The sequence below is a fragment of the Terrapene carolina genome, unplaced genomic scaffold, assembly GCF_002925995.2.
Source record: "Terrapene carolina triunguis isolate 2854851 unplaced genomic scaffold, T_m_triunguis-2.0 Scaffold66, whole genome shotgun sequence".
NCBI classification, from domain to species: domain Eukaryota; kingdom Metazoa; phylum Chordata; order Testudines; family Emydidae; genus Terrapene; species Terrapene triunguis.
In genome coordinates this window covers 15,142,706-15,169,920 of record NW_020664417.1, presented here as the reverse complement: position 1 = coordinate 15,169,920, position 27,215 = coordinate 15,142,706, and the positions used below count along the sequence as shown (strand labels likewise).

Here is a 27,215-nt window from a genome sequence, read left to right as displayed (position 1 = left end):
AAAGAGCATTCTAATGTATGTACATTTGATATTAAATATTTTGAATTAATTGTGTTGATAGTTTGTAAACGGAAACAGATAACCACAGAAGATAGCTGCAGATGGCATATATATTACTCCTGCGAGAATTCTGCACCACTGCACACGTGCAGTATTCATGTCCCCGGCCAAATTCGTTTTCTCCGTGGAAAATACATTCTTTTGCCCACCAGAGGCTGCTGTGGCACGAGACCAGAGGGCAGCCGCTCCCAGGCGGGAGCAGCCCTCTGCGGATATGTGGGAGAAGAGGCTGCATTCCTTACAGTACCCTTACCGTGGGGCCAGGTGAGGAGGCACATGGGGGGGATGGACAGCATGAGGCACATGGGACTGCTGGGGGGGGTCACAGACTGGGGTTCAGAAGGGATAGTGGGGGACAGACGGGTGGGGGCTGAGTGGGGGTGCAGGTACACATGGGGATGGGGGGTGCAGGGACACCTGGGGACACGGGCAGATGTGTCTGACTGAATGAAAAAGGCTAGGGGTCAGCCATGGTCTGCATGGGTGAGGTTCCCCAACTCCCTAGCAATTCCACCCCCCTAACCACCCAACCCCAAACTTCCATACTTCTCCCACACACTCAACAATCCTCCAGGTTCACTTCTAAGCTTCTTCCCAGCAATTACTTCCCTCTCCCTCAGATCCTCCATTACCTCTGACCTTCTAATCCACCCCCAAGCCTTTGCACTGCTTCTGAGGGGTGTAGAAACTACATTTCTGTATTGTGGTTTAAATGAATTATTACTCAAAGTTGTGTATTAATATGCCTAATAAGAAATCTATTTGTCAAAAAACATTTCCTGAATCTTTTTTGTTGTCTGTATTGTTACAGACATACTTCTTGGCAGATATCATAGATTCATAGGACTGGAAGGGACCTTGATAGATCATCTAGTCCACTCATGGCAGGACTAAATATTATCTAGACCATCCCTTATTTTGAAATAAATTACTAAAATAATTGAAACTGGCATGATTATATTGTTATTTTGACAAATAAAATTATGCAAAATTCTGCATATTTTAACATATTGTGCGCAGAAATTTAAAATTTCTGGTGCCAATTTTTAAATTTTTGGTGCACAATTCCTCCAGGAATACTATATGTAGAGATATATACGATAGATACATACCACTGCCAAAGAGGTGAATCATACACTCATGAAGCCAAGGATGACTGGAATCAATAGCAAATGCTCTTTTCACAGACTGCAGCATCAGAAGAAATTTCTCTGTAAATGAAATAATGGTGGTGGCTGGTTATAGAACTATCTCTGAAAATCTTTTAAATGAAACCATCAAATTAAGTTTTAGATGTTAAGATTGAGAACGATAATTATATTTGAAATGTCAATGACCAGAACAAATCAAAGATGAATGTATTACCATTACTTCTTTTGCAAGTAATTCGCCCCTCCTTCGTTAAAGTTAGTGAGTGAATTCAGATACAAGCTATTCAAACTAATACAATGTTTTATTTGATAGCTTAAATGTACAAAAGTTAAGCAATTAAAATGTCTAGTTTGGACATCAATTGAATATCTTGTTCTTTTTATAGTGTTTCATAAATTGTACTACCAGTACAGTAATATCTCAATACTGTACAATATGGCCAAATTAAGGTTGTTGTGAGGAAGTATTGCAGATTTCAGCTTTGTGCATGGCAGAAATGTCTAAGGGCATTCAAATCACACCTTTTCAGAAAGGCTGGAAAGGAAACATCATCATCAGAGGTATCAGTGCTGAAGTCACCATAGAGGCAAGTGTAGATAACGCTGATGTGGTCTGTGTCACAGAATTCTAAGCAGCAATATGATATTTGTTATTCAGTCTGGACCCAATAGGAGGGAAGAGAACACTGCCCACAACCCCTCAATGAAAAGCCCTGACCTAAGCGCCCTTAATAACTGTACTGATCAGAAACGGACGTTAGGAGCCTATCCCATTTTGACTTATGAGTGTCCTGATCCAACACAGTGAGGATCTTTCTGCTACAAAACATATCGGAGTGAAAGAAATCTTAATATTACCTATGTTTACCATAAGAACACAAGCCTAAAATCAGATTAAACACTTAAATCCAAATGTAAAAATCTGCATGCCTTTAACTTGCATTCACGAATGACTATGGGTGCAAGCAAGCAAACTGGGAACGTGCAAGTTTGCACATTTTTATCTCTGATCCGTAAGGATTTAAAGAATACAGCAAAAAAACTGGATAAACACCAGATCTTCCAGATCTGTGAAAATGGTGGTCCTTGCTATTCCACAGAACCACCAGGGGAGGGGATGTGTCCAATTAAAAGCGATCTGCATCAACTAGTAATACTGCAGCAGTATAGGTCAGTGATGATTAATGTAATATCTACAACAATTATTCTAGTGTGACAACTACAAAGTTCTTTATTCTATTAGTTCTCTCACTTACCTTTCCTGAAGTAAATCTCAAAAGCAAAAAGATGGGTCTCTATTTTGTTCTTCACCAAATTCTTCAACGGTGTTAAAAATTTAATGGCTTCTTCCAAAGGTGCTTCAGCCTAAAAAGGCAAGAAATAGGCAACTCAAATGGGAATAAAATGAATGAGATTAATTTGCTCCTTTACCAATAGGAATATGAACTTTCTACAGTAACTCCTCACTTAAAGTCGTCCCGCTTAACATTGTTACGTTGCTGATCAGTTAAGGAACATACTCATTTAAAGTTGTGCAATGCTCCACTCTTACGTTGTTTGGCTGCCTGCTTTCTCCACAGCTGGCAGCCTCCCTACCGCCCCCTCCCCCCCAGCGCCTCCCGCCCGTCGGCAGACTCTGAGGATCAGCGCCTTCCCCCTCCTCCCCCTGCCTCCTACCAATGGCAATCAGCTGGCTTGCTGCGTTTTGGAGGCAGGAGGGAGGGGGAGGAGTGAGGACTCGGCACGCAGGCCTCCTGCCAGCAGCAATCAGCTGGCTTGCGGCATTCAGGAGGCAGGGGAGGGAGGGGGGAGGCGCGCCAAGTCTTCGCTCCTCCCCTCTCCCTCCTGCCCGGGGCAATCAGCTGGCTTGCCGCGTTCAGGAGGCAGGGGGAGCCTGCGCGCTGAGTCCTTGCTCCTCCCCCATCCCTCCTGCCTCCAAAACGCCGCAAGCCAGCTGATTGCCGCCGGCAGGAGAGGGAGTGGAGGTGCGCTGAGTCCTCGTTCCTCCTGCCTCCTTCCTGCCCAGGGCAATCAGCTGGCTTGCCGTGTTTAGAAGGGAGGGAGAGAGGACGCAGCGAGCGAAGTAAAGGGGGAGGAGGTGGGGAGGAGAAGAGGCGGGTCAAGGGTGGGGGCTTGGGGGAAGGAGTGGAGTGGGCGGGCTGAAGGTTGAACCCCCCCACCTCTGGTGCTTGCAGAGTAGGGGAAGCTGCCCTGGAACCTAATGCCCCCATTTACATTAATTCCTATGGGGAAATTTTGGATTCGCTTAACATCGTTTCACTTGAAGTCGCATTTTTTCAGGAACATAACTACAACGTTAAGTGAGGAGTTACTGTAGTTTGAAGTCAAACCAGCAATATGATTGCTCTCACATGGTGATGTATACTGGATGCCCTGAAAATATATTATTTCATATATTGCATGTCAGATATTGCATTCAGATGTAGGTATAAGAACATAGATTGTCAAAGTATTAGCATGCCTTGGTGGCCTTTAAAAAAAAAGCATGCTCAGGTATCTAGCACTCAGTTGACATGCCACTCAACGGTCACTGGAGCTGTCCACCCATAGCACCATTCCCAATTAAGACGCTGATAAGCTTTAAGGCAGACTTTAAGTGACTAAATGTTGATCTTGATCACCAGATCCCAGCTAGAACAGTCCAGGAAACTAAGTTTTATTTCTTTCCTGCTTTGTGTTTATTTTCTATAAAATGCAACAATTTTACTTTGGGAGTTTTGAACAACTCTGGATGTCATAATTTAGGAATCTTTTGTTCAATTCACTTAAAAAAATTAAAAACATCTCTAGCCCTTTCCCTTATAGAGATGGATCTCAAAATTTAACTAGCCAACAAGGGGGCTCATCAGTAGAATACAATTTCCTCTCCAAAAGATTTGTGAGGGCTCCTGCTGGGTCTCCTAAGATTCACTGGGGGTTTCTCCTCTCTCCTGAAGCCTTTTAGGAAGTCCATTCCAAAAGACAAGCTCCTCTCACACTGCCCCAAGCCCTATGTTCTCAGCTAGTCACCTCCTCTCCCCGTAAGCCTCCTGAGTTCTTCCAACTACCTTTGGGTTTATAGGAGGAGTCTCTGATGAACCAAAGGAAGTTTATCAGGTGGAAAAGACAAAAAATGCTAGTGCTTCCTCCCCGTTTCTTCCAGCTATTCCTCTGATCTGCTCCCAGGCATCCTCTAATACCCTCACTCCTCCTGCTACTGGCAGTTTACACAAATCACCACATTTCTGGTGGGAAAAGGAGGTCTTGGGGAAGAAGCTGATGTTTGGCTGAGAAGCACCTTGCTTGGATGTCGCAGGAGCAGAAAGGTCCAGGTGGGAAGGGCACTCGGGAACTGCACGACAATTCAGAGGCAAAAGCAGTGGTACTCTACCTGACAAACCTCCTGTGGTTCAGTAGAAGAGAATCCTGCTGATGCAACAATAGCTTGTGTATACATTTAGCTCAAATCACATACCCAAACACTGCTTCCCTAATACCATGATTCTTCATAAATGTATGTAATGCACCCAAAGGAGGGGCTTTGCCTCACTTGGCTAGTGCCAGTGGAAAAGGAATCACTATCTGCAGCCATTGCTCCTCTTACTCATCATAGCAGAAACAGAGTGGTAGTTGTACATTTCTGTTTCTCTGAGGCGGACCCTTAATATGATCCCTCAGAGCCCAAGTAGAGTTCTTTCCAATTGAAAAGGAACAAAGGACAAATTCAGAGCAGGAAATAAAGCATATTGATACATATTAGCTCAGTGACAAGAGACACCTCTATTAATCCCACAGTATCTGCCTGTATATGGAGATACTAACAGATTCTGTGAGCAGAGAGACCCAAAAAAGGCATGGGGAGCAGTTGCCATTAGCTCAGCTAACATGATTAGTGCAGTCAGCATTCTTCTGACAAGGCATCTGCAGTATCCACCATTTTGAAGGATTTGTTCTACCAGAGATCCCTCTCTAATGGTTAATAAAACGTTAGAGGCCCTGGTGCTAAGATACTTACTTAACCCTCATGGTAGCCTCAGATGTCTAAGGTTTAGAGACTGAAGCATTTTAAATAAGAGCCAGGTGTTGCCTTTATCACTGGTAATACATTATTTCAAAAACAGGAGTATCAAAGTCATTTTTCCCCAAAGGCCAAATATTAAATTTTAATTAAGGTCTGTCAGCTGAGATTACCCTACTGAGAATTAAAAAATTTAAAGTTAATAAAGGTTTTGTTGCATTCAATGCTGGCATTTCACTTGCCACACAAAGCTTTCTTTGCTTCACTCCTCGCAGATATGCTTCATACAAAATCAGCACTGGTCACACAACTACACCTCTACCCCAATACAACGCTGTCCTCGGGAGCCAAAAAATCTTACCGCGTTATATCGAACTTGCTTTGATCTGCCGGAGTGCGCAGCCCCACCCCCCTGGAGCGCTGCTTTACCGCGTTATATCCGAATTAGTGTTATATCGTGTCGCGTTATATAGGGGTAGAGTTGTATTCCTCTGCCACAGCTCTTATTCATGGTCATCAGAACTCATATGCATTAGTGTAATTCCTTTCTCTGTGGTTTTGTTCAGGCCTTGTCTCTAAAATTCAACTTGCCCAATCTGTAACTATTTAATTTCCATACCAAAAACCAAATCAATCTTTTCAAATCACTGGCTTCCTGTCACCATATCAGCTTTCAATTAAAAATCCCACAATAGTATTCAAGATCCTCATGGAATTAGTCTGCTCTCCCTATCTGTCCAACCTAAACTCTTCCATGCTCCGCAACACTTCAAATGTTTTTCTATTCCTCCTACTCAAAGCCTATGTTTCACAAGAACAGAAGCACAGAACATTCTTCTCATATGCTGTTCTCCCTCTACTTATTGCAATTTCTTTGATAAACTATTCCATAACTTGTAATCCAATCTCAAACCCATCCTCCCGGTAATTCCAAACAAATGTTTCACCCAATTTCCTCAATCTTTTAACAGAAACTTTTTCAGTTACCTCTTAGTTCCTACGAATTCCACAATGCCTGACAAACTGCAAATACAAATTACTACGTGATGTGAAGAATCTAACAATGAATGTATCTATCTCACCTTCAGAATATGAAGGTTTTCAACCGGCTAAACTTGATGATAAATCTAATTAGTGACCTAGTACAACACATTTATGAAGATATTTCTACTTATTGTGGGGGACTGAACAGTTCTTGCTGCAATGCATGCTGTTTTTGAAGGACTAGAGACAAACTCAGTTCCTCCAGAACACTTGTAGATTACAAACCAGATAAGAAATTGTTCCAGAAACCTTTTGTTTTGAAATGGTGGCACTTCTGAATAGAAGCTATGCAAGAATAAAATTTAATGGCTCTCTGGAGTTCAAGGTAATATTCTGCAAAGCTGATTTTAATCTGATAGCCAATTACCGAACACTGTCAGGCAAGTACCTTTGCTAGTTTCTCAGGGATAAGTTCTTCTTTCGGACCGCCAATTTCCTCATCATCATCATCCTTTTTCTTCTTCTGATTTCTCTGCTGCTTCTCTTTTTCTGCATTCTTCTTCTCTTCCTCCAGTTGTGCTTTTTTCTGTGCTCTTCTCTGCTTATTGCGAAGCTTCTTTAGCTCCTTGTCAGACATATTTGCTGCACAATGTTTCAATAAAAGGGTGATTACACAGATTACCTTGATTTTTTTAAAACTACGTATTTGAATTTACTCTACTCAAATGACTGCCAGTTTCCACGTCTATTTTCTAACCCATATTTTTCCTATTGAGTAATGCTGCCATTACATTTGTAAAAAGTTTTGACTTAACAAGTCAGTGGCAGAGCTGGGAGTAGAACTCAGAGCAGAGAACAGATCCTTGAGTTCTAACTACTAAAGAAAGCTCTTGCTTAACAAATTACCTAAACATTTAGCAAAAATATTTGAGGTAAACCATTAAATCTTTAAATATATGGTGCGATTAGGTTTAACTTTTAACTGCCTATATAGATGAATACGCAGATTTCCGTAACAACCAAAGCATTGTGAAATTTTGAAACACAAAAAGTAATCTGTAAAAACATATTGCATTTGTGCCCTTTCTAGCTTCTTTAGACCTGAAGCTATGCAAGTGAAATGGAGATGAGAAGCAATTCTCACTGAACCATTTAAACTGTTTAGTTTTGTTCATTCCTATTTCTTTAACAAAGATTCAGTACCCTTCCTTTCAACTCCTCTGTTAAGGAAGTCTCCCGTCCACAAGTCATCCAAGTTGTTCTTCAGTTAAGACCGACAAGACTGATGTTTTAAAAATAAAGACAACCCCCGCCCACCAAATACTTAACACTGAGGACTTTATAGATCAAAAAGCAGGAGATGTATGCGACAGTCTGTACCCTCATGTTTGCCCTTTTTACAAAACTATAATGGATTTTGTACAAAGTATGCCTTGTGAGGTATTATTTGAAAACTCAATTTGCTGATTATTATTGTCCTGGTAAATTATGTCTAGCAACACTATATATAAAGTTATAAGATTTAACATTACTGAGACATGTTCCAAGTTTAGAAAAGCAGGCACAAACCAGTTCCTCAAAGACAAAAGGCAAACTGATGCCTCAGCCAGGTGTAAACAAAATGAAATGAACTATCACCTGGTTAAGCGACCTCGGTCAGCAGGAAAAAAGGTACAAGTGAGAAATTTACACTTTGGCAAAAAAAACAGCTAGAGGTTCCTGTCCTCCCAGACCTTGTATCTCCTGAACCTCAGCTGGAGTGCACTTTCAAAGAAAAAGAAAGCTATAAGAAAGGGGGACAGATGCCCCCAAAATATTTCTCCCTTCATCTCTACTCACGGCATCGTCAACACTTGAAGGACAAAGGAAGAATCAATGGACTGGGGAGGGATCATGGCTGAAAGAATTTCAGTCAGTAAGACTGCTAAAACATGTGGTGAGAGACTTTTGCTTTGAAATCACTTACCTTGTTAAAAGCAACAAAGAGTTCTGTGGCACCTTACAGACTAACAGATGTATTGGAGCATAAGTTTTCGTGGGTGAATACTCATTTCGTCAGAGGCATGACACATGCGTCTGACGAAGTGGGTATTCACCCACGAAAGCTTATGCTCCAATGCATCTGTTAGGGCAGGTCTACACTAACCCCCCAAGTCGAACTAAGGTACGCAACTTCAGCTCCAATACATCTGTTAGTCTATAAGGTGCCACAGGACTCTTTGTTGCTTTTTTCAGATCCAGACTAACAGAGCTACCCCTCTGATACTTAGCTTGTTAAGTTAGTTACATTTTATTTTGTATTTCTTTGTACCCAATTCTGACTTTTGTGCCTCATTACTTGTAATCACTTAAAATCTATCTTTCTGTAATTACTAAACTTGTTTTATTGTTTTATCTAAACCAGTGTGTATTTGGACTGAAGTGTTTCGGAAACTTCATTTGAGATAACAAGATTTGTGCATATAAATTTTCTATTAATGAAATGATGGACTTTACATGAGCTTGTATTGTCCAGGAAAGTGCTGGGGAAGTACAAGACGCACAGTTCTGGGGAAAAGTCTGGGTCCGGGAGTTGTTGCCCTGGAAGCAGCGAGAGAGCTGACCACGAGTGGTTGCTGTCACAGATACACAGTGTAAAAGGCACTGGAGAATCAGTCTAGATTGTACCCTGGGGAATGTCAACAGCACAACTCAATTTTTCTACCTTTCACAGGTCACCTTCGAATTGTGCCAAAACTTATTGGAAGAACAGCTGCTTCAAATGCAACCCCTCAGATCTGCTTCATCAGGACAACAGACCATGAATATGCAGCATTTTCTCAATCACTCTCAAATTAAATTTGAATGTTTTTCTTTTGGAAATTATACAAGTGCTCGAAAGAGTGTTTTAGAATTACCCCATCAAAATCCGACTTGGATTTTAACTTTAGACCTGTGTTGTATAAACAGAATGCGTAATAGTAATAATACCACTTTTCATCCGTAGATCTGAAAGCACTTGAACAAAGGAGGTCAGTATCATTATCCCATTTTTACAGATGGGGAAACTGTGGCACAGAGAGTTAAAATGACTTGCCCATTGTCACCAAGCAGGCTAGTGACAGAATAGAACCCAGATCTCCTGAGTCTCAGTCCAGCGCTCTATCCACTGGGCTACACTCCCTCTATTTTTAATAGAGAGTTAGCATTCACTTGTTACAAGTCAATTCCTGGCTTGCAACTTTTACCACTGAAGTAGGAGCTCCAGTCTAACTATCAGTGTCAAACATACAAGTATCTATATCTACAGAATATACCCCAAAACACTTAAACTGCATACAAAATAAATCCAGGAAATTTCTTGTACCTGTATCAGCCTCGTGTTCTTTATTCTCATCTGTTAGAGGATTATCATGAAGCTTCAAATATATCTCTATGGCAATTCGTGCTGCCTTGAAGTAAAATGGATGTTGTCGAAGTACGTCTTCTAGTTTTAACAAGTCCACATAAGACCTAAGTGTAATCTTTCTCATACAGTAAGTGTGGAAGTCAAACTGGTCATCTGTAATTTCTACAAAATGCTAACAGAAAACAGCAAGTTTTAGCAAGTGTTAGAGAACAAAACAATCCTGAAATTCAAATACATATTTTCTTATAAACAGCTATGGAAAAAAATTGAAACTGAAGAAAAACCAGACAACTGATAATGGATCAGTGTCTTACATACTCAACTAGTGAGTGTCATTCAAGTTTTGGCACTTGGACTTAAGAAAAACGTATGAGTTATGGGTGAAGTTACAAAATGACATTTTTCTCCTAAAAGCAGACAAAAATAATTCCACAAAATACCTAATACCCAACGTCAAAAAAAGGAACTACTCCAGGACATAAGTAGAGTGTAACAAGTGAGGACCAATAAGCACAAGTTAAATTCTTTCAGACACTACTACAGTCAATAGAGGAGAGGAGAGTGCTGGAAAACTAAAACAAACTTGTCAAAGAATATGTATTTTGTGAGAAAGAATTTAACATGAACTATAAACTTTTAAGAAAAAAAGCCATGGAAGACTTTGTGGACTGGTCCAGCCTTAAGCACACAAGTTGAGTAGTTGCAGAGTACCAAACAAAGTTTTGACTTGTGGCACAATTTTTCTCCTCCAGCAATTAAACCAGAGACAAATCATTCTGATCTTCTGGCTGCTTTCAGGCATCTTGGGACTATAAAAGTCATTACAATGGCCTTGTTTGTCAAGACCCATGCAGATTAAGTCCCAAATCCTGCAAGCATTTAGGCACATGCTTAACTTTATTCATATGAGTACTTCCATTGAACACAATGGGACTACTCATATGAGTAAGATTAAACACGTGTGTTTGCAGGATTAGAGCTTTATTTAATACAGTTACAATTAGAAATGGGTATAGGCTACCACTTTACACTTGGAAGGCCACAGCATGCCACAGGAAATTACAAGGTTTCTAAGGGCCAGACTAGAGATGTTAATGTTTAGATGAAACATGCAATGACAGCAAAGCTAAACTGGAAATTTTAACAGATTAAATTACTTAGATACATACTCTCTCAATTTCATGGCATTTCTTAAGTGCTTCTCCAAATTTATTCATTGTCTTGTAAGCTTGGGCACATTCTGTCTGGAACCACATGCACTGCATTTCATTCAAGTTCTCTACTGCTGAGGTTCCTTCCTAAAAGCAAAACAGAAATATTAGAAATAATCCAAAAACATTTCCCTGCTCAGGCACACCTCAGTTTTCTCCTCCCTCCTGCCTTCCCTGAAGAAAGAGAGGAACAGACGAATGGAGGCAATAACTAAGGGCAGCTTGTGGCCTCAGTGCCTCTGTCAACGATAAGAGGGCAGTCATTTTGAGCAATCTGATGAAAGACTATGCCAGCCTCTGCTGAAAAATAAATTTTCAGTTATGAAGAACACTGGCAAAAAGTGACCATCAATTCTCAAAAATTCTTCACATGTAGCCCATTATCAAGATTTCAGTGCATTTTAGCCTCTAATTTATAAAACAAAAACAGAATGCCTATCTAAGGCTAAAAATGTCCCTGCTATAAACAAGAAGAAATAAAATTAAACAATTTGCAGAACACAAAACTGTCCTCCCCACAACTTCGATTACTCTCAGAAGCCCACCTCCCCAGCAGCCCAACAAATAAGATGCACCTTAGAGTATGCCTTGGAAATCATTACACCCAGGATATTTCCAACATAGGGGACGGGAAACAAGGGCCCTCACAGAATACTATTACCAACTATATGGAACGACTATGAGGAAAGTTTAAATAGTCTCTGTTATTGAGATCATTTGGAACAAAAAAAGATTTCACAAAGGATTCTGAATTTCTTAAATAAATTTTAAGAATTCATTTAAAATCTAAACTGATCTGTAAGTTCTCAGAAACTTCTGTACTGAGAGTACAAACCCTTGTAAACTTAGAACACATTTCTTCTGCCTCTTTAATCAAGTTGGCTTTCAACATATATTTTGCACATTTGGAGTTGATAAATCTGTCCGCTGTGTCCAAGGCCTGCGCTTCATCCATCCACCTCGCAGCTTCTTTAATGTTTCCAGCATGCTTAAAAAGAAAAATTCAAAGCAAGTAAGCAAGGAAATTGTAAAATGCACATAGTTTAGCCTCATCCACTCACTCTTCATTAACAAATTAAATATTATACAATAGGGTTAATTTAAACAAGGTACCAAAAATTTTATTAAACAGTTTTGCTTACAACAAAACAAAAAAGCGGCGATGCAACTGCATCTCAATATTATAGTTTCCCTCCTTTGACACTACAATCTCCAAACAGACCTTGTTAATCCATATTTTGCTAATTCACAAGCCTAAGAGCTCTTAATAAAACCAGGCCTCACTACAGCACTTTCTGATTTGTTACAGAGAAGTGAGGTCAGACTAGGGTGTTTTTAGGACATGGTTATTTAAAAAATAATTAATAAGTTTACTAGTTCATTATAATTTAGCAAAGTAAACTAAAAATCCAGTAACTGTCAAAATCAAAGTACATTTTGTGATAACACTTTTCCTTTTTAATTGTTTGGTCAGTTACTAATTTGCAATAAACTCATTGATGTAAATTTAGGGAGGTTCTACTATATGGAATTTTAAGAACCCATGGAAACATTTCTACGGGTCTTAGGTTTTGTAAAAGTCTGCTCATACAAAACCCAACTCCTCAACCAGTATTAGTGCTGAACCACTACAGGGAAGTACAGTCATGATTAAAGGTTTCACTGCAAAATAAAAGAAGTCCTATCTGATAATGAAGAACAAATCAATCAAGATTACCTTATAGATTTTAGCCTTTACAAGGAAGAGTTCTATCAAGGTGGGAGTACTTTCTATAGCTGCATTTATGTATTCCAGAGCCATGGGTGGCTGCCCAATTTTGTCATAATGTTGTGCTAAGTAGTACTGGACCCACAGTAAAGTGGTTGGAGGTTCTTCTTTACCATCATCTATGGGGGGGAAAAGATGTCATATATTCCATTTAACCAGCATATAGCACAAGCAACATCCTATTGATGTAGTGTATAGAATTTTTGTTTATCTCTATATCTAGCTCTCAACTCACTGATAGATCAGAAAAGTAGGAAACATGTTTACTTTATCTGGAGAGTAATCTTAGCACCTTCCAGTAAATTACTGTTTTAGGTCAAAGATATAGTACACCAATTGCATATATTATCAATTGAACTGTATCATTGTGTTCGGCATTTACATCAGTATATTTTCAATACACCAATTTAAAACACTTTAAATATTTAACTAGCTCAGACTAAGTGGGCACCAATCTATTCTTGTCTCATTATAAATATCTTTAAAAAGCTTGGGACATAGCTGGTGTTGGAATAAAACCCACCTAGAATAGATAAATTTTTTCCAATTTTTTCTAAAGTAACCCTAAATCATAACTATAGATATCTCTTTTGTGTGCAACATAAACTACGACTCTGAAAGGACTCAATCCTGCAAGCTGCTGAGCCCCAGATCCAGCAAAACACTTAAGCACCAGTCAGTAGAGACTACTCAAGGCCTAAAGTTAAGTTCACTCTGAATTGGGAATGGAGTGTCCAGTACCACAACCAGCCCAAAGGCTTTCATACTTCAGTACCTATGACTAAGGCTGCATGTCTGTCAGGGACTCCATGACTTTCTGTGACCTCTGTGACTTTTGCAGCGGCTGGTGCGGCTGGCTCAAGGGGATGGGGTGCAGGGCAGCGCTTACCTTGGGAGGGGGCTCCCTGGAAGTAGACACCACGTTCCTGCAGCTGCTAGGTGGAGGGGCCAGGGGGCTCTGCACGCTGCCCCTGCTTGCAGGCACCGCCCCTGCAGTTCCCATTGACTGTGGTTCCCAGCTAATAGGAGCTGCAGAACTGGAGCTTGTAGCAGGAGCAGCACGCGGAGCCCCCCTGGCCTTCCCTCCCCATAGGAGCTGCAGAGACATGCCGTCTGCTTCCGGGGAACAGTGCAGAGCCAGGTAGGGAGCTTGCCAACCCCTCCAACTCTCCCTGCTCCCTTCCCCCCCAGCACCAGCATGGGTCCCGGGCCATGGACCGTCACCCGCTCCCCGCAGCACCCGCGGGGGTCCTCCCCCTGCAGCACCAGACCGCCCCCCGGCCCAAGTTTTAGTTAGGGGTATATTGTACAAGTCACGGACAGGGCACGGGCCGTGAATTTTTGTTTACTGCCTGTGACCTGTCCATGACGTTTACTAAAAATACCAGTGACTAAAACGTAGCCTTACAGATGACATGATTTACCCCACAATCATATTTTTACTTTTAATACTTTCTCTCCTATGAAAATTAAACAGACTGAGTTTTGTTCAGCCATGTCCACACAAATATGCCCCAATTTAAAGTTTTTCTTAAAAAACAGTACAAGTTTATGTTTAGATTTTTGATTCAGTTTGAGAGATTGGCTTATTTCAGTTTAGCTTAATACTGTAAAAAAACAAGAGACTAAGCCAAAATGAAGTAAGCCATTCTCTTAGCTGAAGAGCATCTCCACACTACTTCCACTGGTTTGAAAAACACATCTTTAGTTAACTGGTGCAAGTTTACATGTAGACAATGTTTTCACATTCAAGGAAGGATGAATTTTTAATTAACTGCCCAAAGAAGGACTTAACAAGATTGTGAAACAGTCATCATTTCTTGAAAAAAGATAGATTGGCCAAGATATCTAAATATGGGAATTTTAGATCTGAAGTTCTTCTCTGTAAATAGAAAGTTTTATTATAACATGAACAATTAAATAGTATCGATACAGTTACAACATAATCATTTTTATTTCACATGGCTGCCATAATTATAATTCTCTCCTCACCACATTTAAGAGTGTCCCAAGCTATGATATCTTGAAGTGAGTGCGGACAGCTGCCTAGGCTAAAACAGCATATATTTTGAGTACAGATTTAGAACATACTCAAATTCTAAGGAGGGCTACGGCTCATTTCTCCACTTCCAAAAAAGTTTTTAGGTTTTTTCCTATTTCTTCACCTCTGCCTGAATTGTTACATATAACATATGATGGGCACAGTATTTTCATAAAGTATTAAATCATTGTCACTCACCATTGGGATTAAATAACCTGCAGCTTTTTAGAGAAGTTTCATAACCTACCACCAACTCTTCTATAATTATGACCTATACATGCAAAGACAAGACAAGAAATATTAGTGATCCAGGTATTATTTCACTTCAACATGAACGTCCTTGGTGTTAACTATACTGACTATTCTATTGTAAGAGATCTACTATTGCAATATACTAAGTCCTAGTACAAAGGGGAATGTGCTCAATTCCCATCTCTCCTGCTGGCATATAGAGAAAAATCTCACAATTTTGTGTACACATAACACCTAATTGGTTTCTGTAAGTATTTCATGGTTTGGTACAACAACTGACTTGGAAAAGAGCTATGTAAATTTGCACAGTAGGAATTGTAGCACTACATTTCTGCTTCTGTGACCTAGAATAATCAGAATTATCAAGTCAGTGACAGTAATATAGTGTCAGCTGGGAGATCCCATTCTAAGTGCTGAACTTTCAGGCCAAAGTAGGCTCCAACTTAACATAAAGTTGCTTTTATTCCTTTAGTGTATAAGAATAAATCCATATTGTTGGAAAGATTCATTTACCTTTTCTTTATCTTTGTACAATGATCTCAAAGTATTAAAAACAGGTGGACAACCTTTGCTGAAATTCATCCTTAGAAACTTGTCCAAACATTCCTTAAACTTTTCACCTTTGAGGAAAAAAGATCTGTTGATTTTGTTTTTTACCAAATATTACTTTGCAATTTTAATGTTTTATACTGTTAAATAGGAAGTTTTAGCAAAGAATATATTGTGAAACTATTTTTATTTGCTTGCAAAAATGCACATACCAGATAAAAAGTTTAGCGGCAGTCTTCTTGGAACCAGTCCCCTTGGGTACTTAGTCCAGGCCTCTTCATAGATTTTCAGCCTCTCAAGCATATTGGCTAGAACAAAACAAAATTTGGAAACTACTAAAAAGAATCTTTTCTGGTAATTAAATTACACAGAATATATAGCAAGTAGTAGCTGTATACTTAAAGTAACAATTAATTTGCAATGTAGTCCATTTTGAAAGGTCATTAAAAAGTAGTTTCAGGTACAACAGTTATGAGTCCCCCTGCCAGTTTGTTGATTGCATTTTCCCCTTTTAAAAAAAGGTTTCTCTCCTCCATTGCTGTGTGAATGACCCACACAGAGGAAAACCAACTGTACGGATGGAGCAATTAAACTGATCGTATTTAAAGTGCTGTCAAAGGCACAAAGTAAATAAACAGAAAGAAATCATACTTCTGTCTGAAAATTGTATTGACTGTAAACACAAGATTACTATAAATGAAAGATCAGAGAAAAAAATTAAATTGATAGTGTCCCTTCTAAAAAGGAACTTTGCCTTCTATTTCTACCATTCATACAAAGAGAAGGACTACAGCACTTACAATCTGCCATTTTTTATTTATTTATCTTTTACCAGACAAAGACAAACAGGACATCAGGACAAAAAGTCATGCAAGTCTTACAAGATAATGCTAGTAACAAAAAAAAAAAAAAAAATACCTTCTACATATCAAAAATTAGACTAGAAGTTGTCAAATATAAGTGTCCCTTTAAGAATGTACTTAATGCATGTTTTCAATGCATAAGTAAATGACAACTGAGCAAAAATAGATTCTTGATACTCTATTATTACAAGCTGTAAAATCACTACCTGGTTTAAGTGCCTTTTCTAAGCCTTTGTAGTAAGCCCAGTTTTCAGGATTCCTTTCTTGCAATCCTCTATACACCTCAGCTGCTTCTTCCAGCCTGCAGAGTTGTAACAGAAGTTCTCCTGTTTAAAATTCATAAAGTTATACACTGAGTGTGAGGGAGAATGCAACAGCTAAACATCTGTAGGGCTAATCTGACGGTTAGACATTCCTCAATTCTTTGTTAATCTACGTTTCTTAGACATGAATATCAATGGTATGACTGACAATAACTTCAATTTTGAGATTTAACAAGTTTTCATGTTCATAGCCAACAACTCAATAAGCTTTTTAGTTGAAGACTTATACAGATAGTAGGAGTCACTTCATTAAGCATAAGGAACAAAAATTAGATGCATCTTGATTAAAATTTTTGAAGAACTATCTAAGTACAGTTCTACTATGAAAAGTAATTAAAAACGGTACGTGGTGTTCCATGTTTATAGTTTCTTGATATCCAAATCAAATATGCTCAGTTTGCAAGTAAAAGGATAAGTTTACAAAAGTCGAGTGTGAAAAACCATCTTTTCAGATTTGTACATCAGCTATTTGTCTAACTTGTGAGTTGTACTGAGAGATTCTGCAGGCAAGTTCTTCCCGCACTGATACCTGGCAATAGGATGGCATAGTGGTAACAAAGATAGAATTTGGACCAGCATGTGTAACCAGCATTTCTCTTGATGCTACAGCCAGAAAACAATCCATCTCACTATTTCAGAGCTGCATTGACTTAGCAGTGCTAAAAAACAGTAAAAGTAATTTTACACACACACACACACACACTTAGAAGTAACTAGACATCTCATAACTGATGACACCTCCCCCTCTCACACATCCATTCAAGTAAGCACACTTGACTGAATTAATGAGAAGTGATCTGGTAATTAAGAAGGCATCACCTGTAAAGCAAAGTCTCAATAACTTAGTGAATTTTGCTCTACAGAAAGGAAGAAAAGAGCAAAGTCTTACCCCTCACCTCTATTCAAGCAACTTTCAGAGCACAAGCTAGTGCTTACTACAGAAATGTTAACTTGGGCTATGGATCTTCACATAGCAGCCACTTTAGATAATCTTAAGCCAGGGAGAGATACCTCTGGCCCACCCACCAGCATGACAGGGCCAGGAAATAGTATCTCACCACAAGAGACCCAAATTCTGCCATGGAAGGCAAGAGTTAGAATTGAATTAGCAATGATAAACTCCTATACACCCCAGAACACTTTCCACTCACTATGACTCAGTTATATTTCATTCATAGTATGTTTTATTCTGCATTGTTAATATAAGAGACTCATTTATTTGTAGATTTTTCTGTGTCACTTACTTTTAGTACCTAAGCACATCACAAACATTAATAATGTAATCTCATATGGCTGCTGGAGAAAAAATAGGTTAGTATTATAGGTTTTTACCAATGAGGAACTGAAAAACAGATTAAGTAGTTTGTTCAAGCTCACACAGAAGCCTGTGGAAAAGCTCATATTCAGAACTCAGATCTAATTCTCCTGTGACTTAACCAAAATTTGTCTGATGTGCACATTGTATACAGGGTACTACAAGGTAGTTCAGATACATATCAAGTTGCAGAAGAGTGGTAAGGTATTATGCTTGGCAAATAGTATGTGATCATGTAATTAAAGACATATCATAACACATTCATAAAGGACAGAGCTAAAGATCCACATATATCAATACTGGCATTTCCAGATTTGTGTGTTTGCAAGATAAAAGCCCCTGTGTGCTTATATTTAATCATGGGAATCATCTCATTGACTTCAGTGGGACTATTTCTGTACTTAAAGTGTGTAAATATGTGCAGGATCAGGTCCTTGGATCGTCACTGAGGAACTTCAATGCCATCAGTAGTTTTTCACCGGGTCTCTCTAATATCCTGGGACTGACATGGCTACCACTAAACTGCATTATCATTCACTATCATTAGGGTAAACTATTTAAATGGAGGACTTAATACCTGTCCCAACATATGGTATACCATGCCAGTGGTATACTGTAATTACAGTTTACATTTATATAGCATTTTTCATACCAAAACCTTCTGTATATTATATATATACATGAGCATCATGGAACTATGTCAGCATCTCAGGTGGTGCAGTACCTGAATATTAGCCTGTGCTGGCTAATACTCAACAGTGGGGAGGAAAAAAAAGGTTGCACCATATTGGCAAACCCCTACACTCGCTAAATGTGACGTGAGCTATGGAGTATTTTTAAAGGGACAGAATCCAGTTAAAAATAATTAAATCCCAGTTTCTTACAAGTTTTATGGACAGCTCCTTATATTATGAAAAGTAAATTTTAAAATGTATTTCCTCCCACTGTTAATGCTGATTTACCTTGCTCATTTTTCCCAGTTTGAGAAAAAAAAAAAAAAAAAAAAAAAAAAAGAATAGTCTATATGACTTCCTGACTTATATGCCAGTACAAACAATACTGCAATGTATAGGATGCAAACACTGTAAAATACGTTTAAAATTGAGCTTTTTGTAAAAATGAAGTTTAACAAAATTAAAGAACATTAGAAAGTCCCGTGAAAACAGTTTTTGCCTAATTGTAGACCTAAGCTGGCCTGTCTGGTATATTTCATAATTCAGTCATATAAAAATAGCTCATTTCTTTTATTTCTCAAACAATATATACAGGAACTACACACAAGATTCCATACTGCAGATATGTACAAGCACAAAGAGTGACAGCATCCTGAAGAGGCAAATACCTTTAGTTTCTTCAACAGCCAGCTTATCACAGATCTGCTTTTCATAGGTACCAAGATGTTCCAAGGCTTCTTTGTAGAGTCCTGCTTCTCGGAGGACTTGATTCTGATACAACAACAGCTCACTGTACTCATAGTCCACTTTATCAGGAGACGTCTGAATGTAAACAAGGCATATGAGTGTTCACCCTTGTAGCATACACTTAAACTTAGGGTAAACTGAATTAATTTGGTTTTAAAAATCTACATTTTATTAAATTGTTTCTGTGTTTGAAAGACAATTACTTTTTTTGGCTCACAGCTAATCAAAAACATATGAAGAATTCCATGTTTTCTTTTTTATACCTGTTGAGTCTTCCTAAATTCCTCTAAAATCTTTGCTGCCATTTCATAATCTTCCAGCAGATGATAAGCAATAGCATAACCAATCCATGAGGCTCGCTGTGCAGGTCGGAGCTGAAGTAACTGGTACCTGGTTTCCTGTAAGACAGTTATAACTACTAATTTTCCTGTTCTCATGGACTCTGAAGTTCTCCATAAAATACTGTAGCTTTAACATTTCAATATATTTGAATAAGACTACTTAACACAGTACAAAGGAAAAACTAGCAATTGTGCCAAATTAAAAAGCTTGAACTTTGATAAAGTGAAAAAAGGTAACAGTCAACTAAAACAGTACTAAAGAGGTACTATTTCCAACTAAGCTGTCCTCATGAGCCAAACTAACATTAATGTAGGTATCAAGGCATGTTCTTCTCTATCCTAAAAATACTAAATAAAGAGCATCATTCAGGATATTTCAGTTTGAGACCTAGGGAACAGTTCTTGTAGTAATGACACTTCAGATTTATCAAGGAGTCTGTATGTATTCAATCAGAGATTCTACCCAACTCAACATAAGTGCTTGCATGAAGAATGGCTAGTGTAAGTGGCAGCCATCTTTATGGATATCTGCAAATGGCCTTTAATTAGTTTCGGAACCTAGCTGTATGACTCTCCAGAGAGTCGTGAATTTTTTTGACTGAGATTTCTGGAACAGCAAGTAATTTTAAAATATTTTTAAAAAGTCACTAAATACATAGAGCATAACAAGCATGAGCAATAAACAGAAAAGGATCACGAAGAACAGCAAAGAGTAATAAACAATAATGCATAAAACTGGGGGAGCTGCATTATGTCCAATCTTAATTAACCTTTATATTAAATGAGATAAATGTCTATCAGGGATGGTTTAGACAGTATTTGGTCCTGCCATGAGGGCAGGGGACTGGACTCGATGACCTCTTGAGGTCCCTTCCAGTCCTAGAATCTATGAATCTGTGAGCTAGCAGTAGAAAACTGCATGATGACATTCACAGATTTAAAATTGGGATGAGTTTTGAGCTTCAGTCAAGACAGATTAAATACAAAGGGACTTGGAGAAATTAGAAACATGGACAGCATATGAGATTCAACTTGAAACATGCAAGCACATACGTTTGGGGGAAAATATCCCACCTTCAATACACATGGGGAGATAAAAAACTAATTCTTAATTTCAGCAAATCAGACATGAGTCTGCAATGCAACAGGACAGCAAAAAAGGGCAATTCAATTTGGGGATGCATTTGCAGAGATATCAGAGCAGTGGTTGTAGTCCTTGTCCTCAGAAACAAAACACCATAGTGCGACTGCATCTAGAATAGCGTCTTCAGTTCTAAGCAACATTTTACCAGAAAACTATTGACAAACTGACAGGAATTCAGAGAAGAGCAACACATATAGTCAGGAGCTGCAGAAACTGGCTTAAAAGGAAAATAGAAGTTGAAAACTAAAATAAGTTCAGTTTGGCTACAAGATAATCAACAGGAGAAACATGGTAACAGTCTATGAACATTTGAAAATCTAAAACCAAGGAATGAGAGGAACAGACAGAGGCTTATATGGGGAATAACAGGGATGAATATATGAGGGATGAATATATGGGAGAAAGTTATGAAAGGAAAATATTTTGGTTGAATATTAGGACAGTCTTCCTGATAGTAAACTTTGTTAGGCAGCAGACAGTCTCCAAAAGAAAGTGGTAAAAGCCCTATCAACACCTGGGACACTTATAGACTAGACAAAACTCAAAGTGTCCACTAGTGAACAATTCTACTTTAATAGAAAGATAACCTAGCAAATTATATTCTTTATATGAAAGTCATTAAAAAATAGTCTTCTGCATATCTGAGTCTGAATATCAAAAGTGTTAAGCATATAAGGGTTTAATGTTTTGATTCCTATGGCCTTTAACCTGAGGAAACTGTATGCAAGTTACTAATTATTGCACGAACCCTTTGCTCTGTTTCCCTGGAAGTCTATAATAATGTAAATACTCTACTTACCCTGTAACCCTCAAGATCCCTCATTTGAATCTGTAGCAGAGAGAGATCTCTCAAGATTTGAAGATTGTCTTTATCCCATTTCAGTGCATTTCTGTAACATTTGATAGCTTCATCGTACTTCTTGTCTGACCTCTGGAGAAGACCATAGACATGCCAGCCTGGAAAACTTTGTTAAGGACGCTACTGCATTTGAGGGTGAAGAAAATCAATCCAGAATGACAGAAAAAGAGTGCCTACTAAGTAAAATAAATAAAATAATAATAATAAATAAAAAATCCAGCTTTGTAACAGACAGTAACACCACTAGAACATTCAAACTGAAGATATAAAGCTTTTCACCAATTGATATTACAGGAACATGGTGTGTGGGGGAAGGGGGCACAATATTGCAATTCATTTTCCTACTGTTTGAAAGGACTATCAACTTGTATTACCTGCATTTTTTAACTTACCTAATACAGGCCCCAATTCAGGCACACACTTAAGTATGTATTTAAACTTCAAGTATGTCACTAGTCCCACTGACATCAATAGGATAATCATGTGCTTAAAGTTAGGCACATGCTCAAGTATATGCTTAAATCAGGACCATAGCAAGCAATTCTGAAGGAAAAAGGTTACACTTGCAAATACAATGGAAAAGAACAGCATGATTTTGATTCAACAACTATAATTCTTCCCACAAAAGCAAGAATGTGTATTTAATTGCTTGTGCTTCCTAGGACAGCTTTGTGACAAAATTTAGGTATGAAATTGTTCAGTAAGTTTAAACAAAATGTACTTGTATACGTATATGCATATTAAACTTACCAGTTGTACACTTTCAATTTGGAACAGCGATAGATGTTGGCTCTTGTTCACATTCTATAAAATAATCAGTTACTCTAACAGCCTTCTCTGCATTCAGAAATGGAAGGCATATTCAAAAAGGATACAGACATGACTCTTTAAATCATTCCGTAAGCCTCTACGCACTAGTTCATATGCTTCCTCTTTCTTCCCTAGACAGTTCAGCGTTAGTCCTTTCATCGCCAGAGTTTCTAAAAAACATTAGGATTCAATGGATACCAATCTATTATTTTATTAAACACAAAAGACATTCTATAAACCAGGGACGGGGAATCTTTTTTCTATCAGGGGACACTGAAAAAATCAGTTGCGGGGCACACAGCCCCGCGAGGTGGTGCGAAGGCTCGGGGCTTCCTCTAGGCTCCGGAGTGGGGTCAGAAAAAGGGGTTCAGGGTGCGGGAGGGGACTCTGGGCTGGGGTGCAGGAGGGAGTGAGGGCTCCACCTGGGCGCGTGGGCTCTGGGGTGGGGCGGGCTCTGGGGTGAAGGAGGGGACTCAGGGCTGGGGTACGGGAGGAGGGTTGGGGTGTGGGCTCCAGGAGGGGCTCAGGCCTTGGGGTTTAATCTAGTAAATGCTCCCTGCCTGCCCTGGCTCCGTGCTGCTCCCCGTGCCCACAGCTCCATTGTCTGTGGTTCCTGGCCAATGGGAGCTGCGGAGCAGGTGCTGGGGGCAGCACACAGAGCTTCCCTGATCGCCCCTGCTTCTAAGGGCCACAGGGACACGTCGGTCGCTTCTGGGAGCTATGTGGAGCTGGCCGGACTTTTAACGGCCTGGGAACCCTAACTTCCCCCTGCTGTGGGGTGAGCCAGTTCACGCGGCTCCAGGCCCGCAGGGGGTGGGGGTGGTACTGAGGCTCAGGGCTTCCGGCCCACAATGCGGAAACTTGCCACAGGCCGGATGAAATGAAGCAGCGGGTCAGATTTGGCCCGCAGGCCGTAGGTTCCTCACCCCTGATATAAACTAATAACTTCATACATAAGACTTTAGACTCAGGAAAGTTAGTAGCACAAAAAGATTCCAATTATTCTATTTTCAGATACAAAAGATTACACTTTTAGCTTATTCAGTTAGCGTATGAGGCTCAAACAATAAGTTCTGTATCATATTTCCAGTTTAAAAAAAACAGTATTCTGGTTAAAAAAACCAGTATTATAGAATACTGAACCAGTATTCTACTTTAAAGCATGTCAGTTTTCCCTGTATACACTGGTAGGCAGACACTCTTCCTCTACTGGAAAGGAGTGCCATGTCTGTTTAAATAGTCCATTCTTTAACAGAAAAGGCAGTCATTTAAAGTGGATTTCAGAAAAGGACAGTCATGCCAGTCTAACAGGTAAAAAGGAAATTCCTTTGAGTACTTCAAAAGAGAGGTTCAACCGAAAGAGTGAAGACAGACACACACACACACAAAAAAAAGAAGAGTTGAATGGCAAAAAAACCTTTTTTCTCTTCCAAACTGTTTCCCCCTCACTGGAGGATCAAGATGATAATTTTAACCGCCATGTATTCGACCCAACCCCTTCCCTAAATCATGTACTGCTTTTTCAGATATGAGACAGAGAAAAAAATAAAAAGATTAAGGACAGATATTAAAAATGTTATATCAGCAATAAGGTATCACCTTATGGTACAGGGTTTCCAAAAGTTACACTTTGTACTTCATCAGTTTCCCCTTAAAATTACTTATCCAAAGGATGAAGAAAAAGATGCTAAAAGACTTATGAAGTTTTACAGAAAATCTCTTAAAGTATGTATTACTTGTCTTAAAGCATATAATAAGCAGGCTATGGTAGTTTTATATGCCATCTGAAGCCTCACCTCCATGTTCTGCAAACTTTGGATTAGAAAGGATCTGTTTACAAAACTTCAGCCCATTTCTGTACTGTTTATGTTCATAACACCTCTGTGGAAGAACAACAAAGTCAGTAACTTAATTCACAAAAGTAACACAAATGTTTTGCAATGTTAAAACAAGAAGCTATAGCACTATAATTTCAGATATTGAAATGTCAGCTTGAACAGTTTTGGATTTCAGAACACAAATGGGAAATGTCCATTAACATACTATTGTAATGTTAAGAATATCAGTCATTTGTACCAACATACTGGATATTATTGCTTTAAGCAATATAGCTTTTACTGCTAGAAAAACTAATATTTCATGTCCTTGGCAATTTTATTAACCTTACAATAGAAATCTGTAGCACTTCATCAAAATTAAAAAAACATCTTCATACTGTACCCACACTCATGCTAAGTAATTTATCTAAACACTTATCACAATGTAAGTGATTCATATTTGAAGATAATGTTCCTGTACAACAACTCATATTCATTCAGACTCTACATTATGGAAGCCATATTAGATACTTTTATGGATAGCTCTAACTCTTTTAAAACCAATTACCTTTTTTATTAAATAAACATGCCTTACAAATGTTCAATCAACTTTGGCATAATGCCACTTCCCAGGGGGAATATAGCATAACACAAATATTCTAGATGGACAAATGGGGAGAAGGGCGGTTGTGATGATTCTTGGGGTACCCAGAACTGAGGGTCAGTTACAGTGGGATGAGTCTTGCCTGTGGCAGCTCCGGGTTAGCTCCATATCTCCTCCAGGCTATGCGAGCCCTCACTTCACCTTGCAGGTTAGCAAGAGGTGCACCCCAGTTCCTGAGCCCCCTTAAAGCATTCCCCTCTGATATCCAGCCCCTGACATTGGTTTCTCATAGAAATCACAGATCCTCTGCTCCCACATGAATAATGTAGCCCAGTTTACCAATTTTACCTTAAATCACCACTCTATAACACACAGCTCTTGTGAGCACTTAATATAAAGAAGATTTAAGTAAAAAAGAATAGAGGTTCCACTAAAAACAAGGAAGTGTGATGGAAACAGGTGGTTACAAAATAAACTAAATTCATACACCACAAACTAGGACCTACAATTAAGTTACCTTTCCTATTGAATAAAGTAGATTCCTTCCCCCATCCCCAAAGTTCATTCTCTTGCAGAGAGAATCTTTCATGGAATACATCCCCTTTCAACAAATTGTCTCCCCAGTGAATGGATACAGAGGGTCTTTTTCCACCCCCTCATATACTGAATCAAGTCTTTTGTCTTTATTCACAGACAGGGCGAGCTCTTGTCTGTTACAATGTTCCTTTTTACCTCCAAGTGGTTTTGACTGTTTGCCGTTGTTTTTGGTGGTTTTCCAGTGACTGTTCTTGGATGGGGCAAGGGTGGGCAATCGAACACATTACATAATTGGCTAGCCAGGGCAGGGTGACAACTCCCTCTCACATGAATGGGTCATCACCAAGACACATGGTTACCTGTGGACTAACTTTTACTCCAAGACCATAAGGGGAATATTTTTCAATATAGTTACATTAATCCTTAAATATTATCCATACATAATGAGGAGGAGTACTGGTAAGTTACAAACTTGCAGTACAGACCTCACCCTTCCTTGATAAATACAATAAAAGTGATTTATTAGGTACAGTGAGTTTGTCAGGTCAGAGAGGAGTAGAGAAAAGTGAACCCTTCTGCCAGCTGTCACCAATGAGCCTCTGTCACAGAGGTTATTAATGTGAAATGTAATTTTTATTGGCCACGTAGGCAGAAAAGATTGGGAAAAGCAGCAAGGTTCAGATCTCTATAATCTCTCTGAAAGTAAAGTGTTTCTAAATTAGGTTGCCAAATGTCACTGCAGATGTCCAGTGACATAAGGGATGAGCCACATGTTCACCCTCTCTGATCTTAAAGGACAGAGATTAAAGCTTTTACTACTAAATTCAACCATTGTTGCCTACCCTCCAGAAGTACCCAAATGAAGTCATACATAGGCCACCTTGAAGAGCATCAAGAAAAGATTCAGCTACCAACTCAGCAGGTGCAGAATGATAGTTTGATGTGCTTTTCATAGATTAAAGGTACACCTGTGTGTTCACTCACTAAATTGGATCTTAGTGAGAAAAATATCCCAATGGTTATAGCTGCCTCTTGTGTCTTGCATAGTAACTATGAGGCAAAGGGAAAAATCCGCAGCCAGAGTGGAGGGCAGAAGCGGAGAGGCTGTCCACTGAGTTTGGACAGGCAGACAAGTGGGCCATTAGAAGAGCTCAATGTACAGTGACGGGGTTGAGGGAGGCTTTGAAAAGCACTAAAACCATGAGCATAGTAGTGTTCTGTGCTGGACTGTTCTCTGGGTCTAAATCTTTGGGTGCTGCTAAGAACTGTGTAGTACTTGCTGTACATTTATAAATATTAAACTGTTTTACTGAAGCTATGAATTGTGTCGTGCTTGATTTACATTTACACCTGATTGTTTCTTCTTGAACCTACGAGTGCTGTACACTTACAAGTACTGGGTGCTTAGAGAACCACTATGTATTCTACACTATGTACTGTGAAATAATAAAGAACATTTTACTTACAAAAAAAAAATAGAAATTTATTGGAGTAGTAAAAACAGTTCAGAAAAAAAATGTGCAAAAAAATAGCAATGTACTGTATATACTCGTTCATAAGTCAAATTTTTTTAGTACAAAAGGCAAGCACCACAGAAGGGGATCGGCTTATGAACGGGTATAGAGAGGGAGAGGTGGGACACAGCCCCTCCCCCCAACAGAAGGAGCAAGGAGAGGCAGCACAGCCAGCAGAGCCAGAAGGGAAGAGGCGGGGCCGGAGCAGGCTGCGGCCGCGCTGCCCGGTCTGGCCCGCCGGAGCA

The 27,215-nt window shown here is 39.2% G+C and overlaps 1 protein-coding gene across 1 annotated transcript in view; it reads right to left on the bottom strand.

Annotated features, from left to right (window-relative positions):
• The window catches only part of NAA15 (N(alpha)-acetyltransferase 15, NatA auxiliary subunit), a 67,253-nt gene that overhangs the window by 15,543 nt on the left and 24,495 nt on the right, over nucleotides 1–27,215 (bottom strand). Inside the window, exons 2-17 of the mRNA XM_024198538.1 lie at nucleotides 24,295–24,379; nucleotides 22,564–22,668; nucleotides 21,629–21,786; nucleotides 19,608–19,742; nucleotides 19,266–19,419; nucleotides 16,492–16,611; nucleotides 15,635–15,730; nucleotides 15,387–15,493; nucleotides 14,820–14,892; nucleotides 12,530–12,699; nucleotides 11,648–11,800; nucleotides 10,771–10,899; nucleotides 9,560–9,773; nucleotides 6,662–6,855; nucleotides 2,468–2,576; nucleotides 1,173–1,271 (exon numbers count right to left, since the gene is read on the bottom strand). Coding sequence (XP_024054306.1) covers nucleotides 1,173–1,271; nucleotides 2,468–2,576; nucleotides 6,662–6,855; nucleotides 9,560–9,773; nucleotides 10,771–10,899; nucleotides 11,648–11,800; nucleotides 12,530–12,699; nucleotides 14,820–14,892; nucleotides 15,387–15,493; nucleotides 15,635–15,730; nucleotides 16,492–16,611; nucleotides 19,266–19,419; nucleotides 19,608–19,742; nucleotides 21,629–21,786; nucleotides 22,564–22,668; nucleotides 24,295–24,379 — 2,101 coding nt within the window. The remainder of the gene's footprint in view (nucleotides 1–1,172; nucleotides 1,272–2,467; nucleotides 2,577–6,661; nucleotides 6,856–9,559; nucleotides 9,774–10,770; nucleotides 10,900–11,647; nucleotides 11,801–12,529; nucleotides 12,700–14,819; nucleotides 14,893–15,386; nucleotides 15,494–15,634; nucleotides 15,731–16,491; nucleotides 16,612–19,265; nucleotides 19,420–19,607; nucleotides 19,743–21,628; nucleotides 21,787–22,563; nucleotides 22,669–24,294; nucleotides 24,380–27,215) is intronic.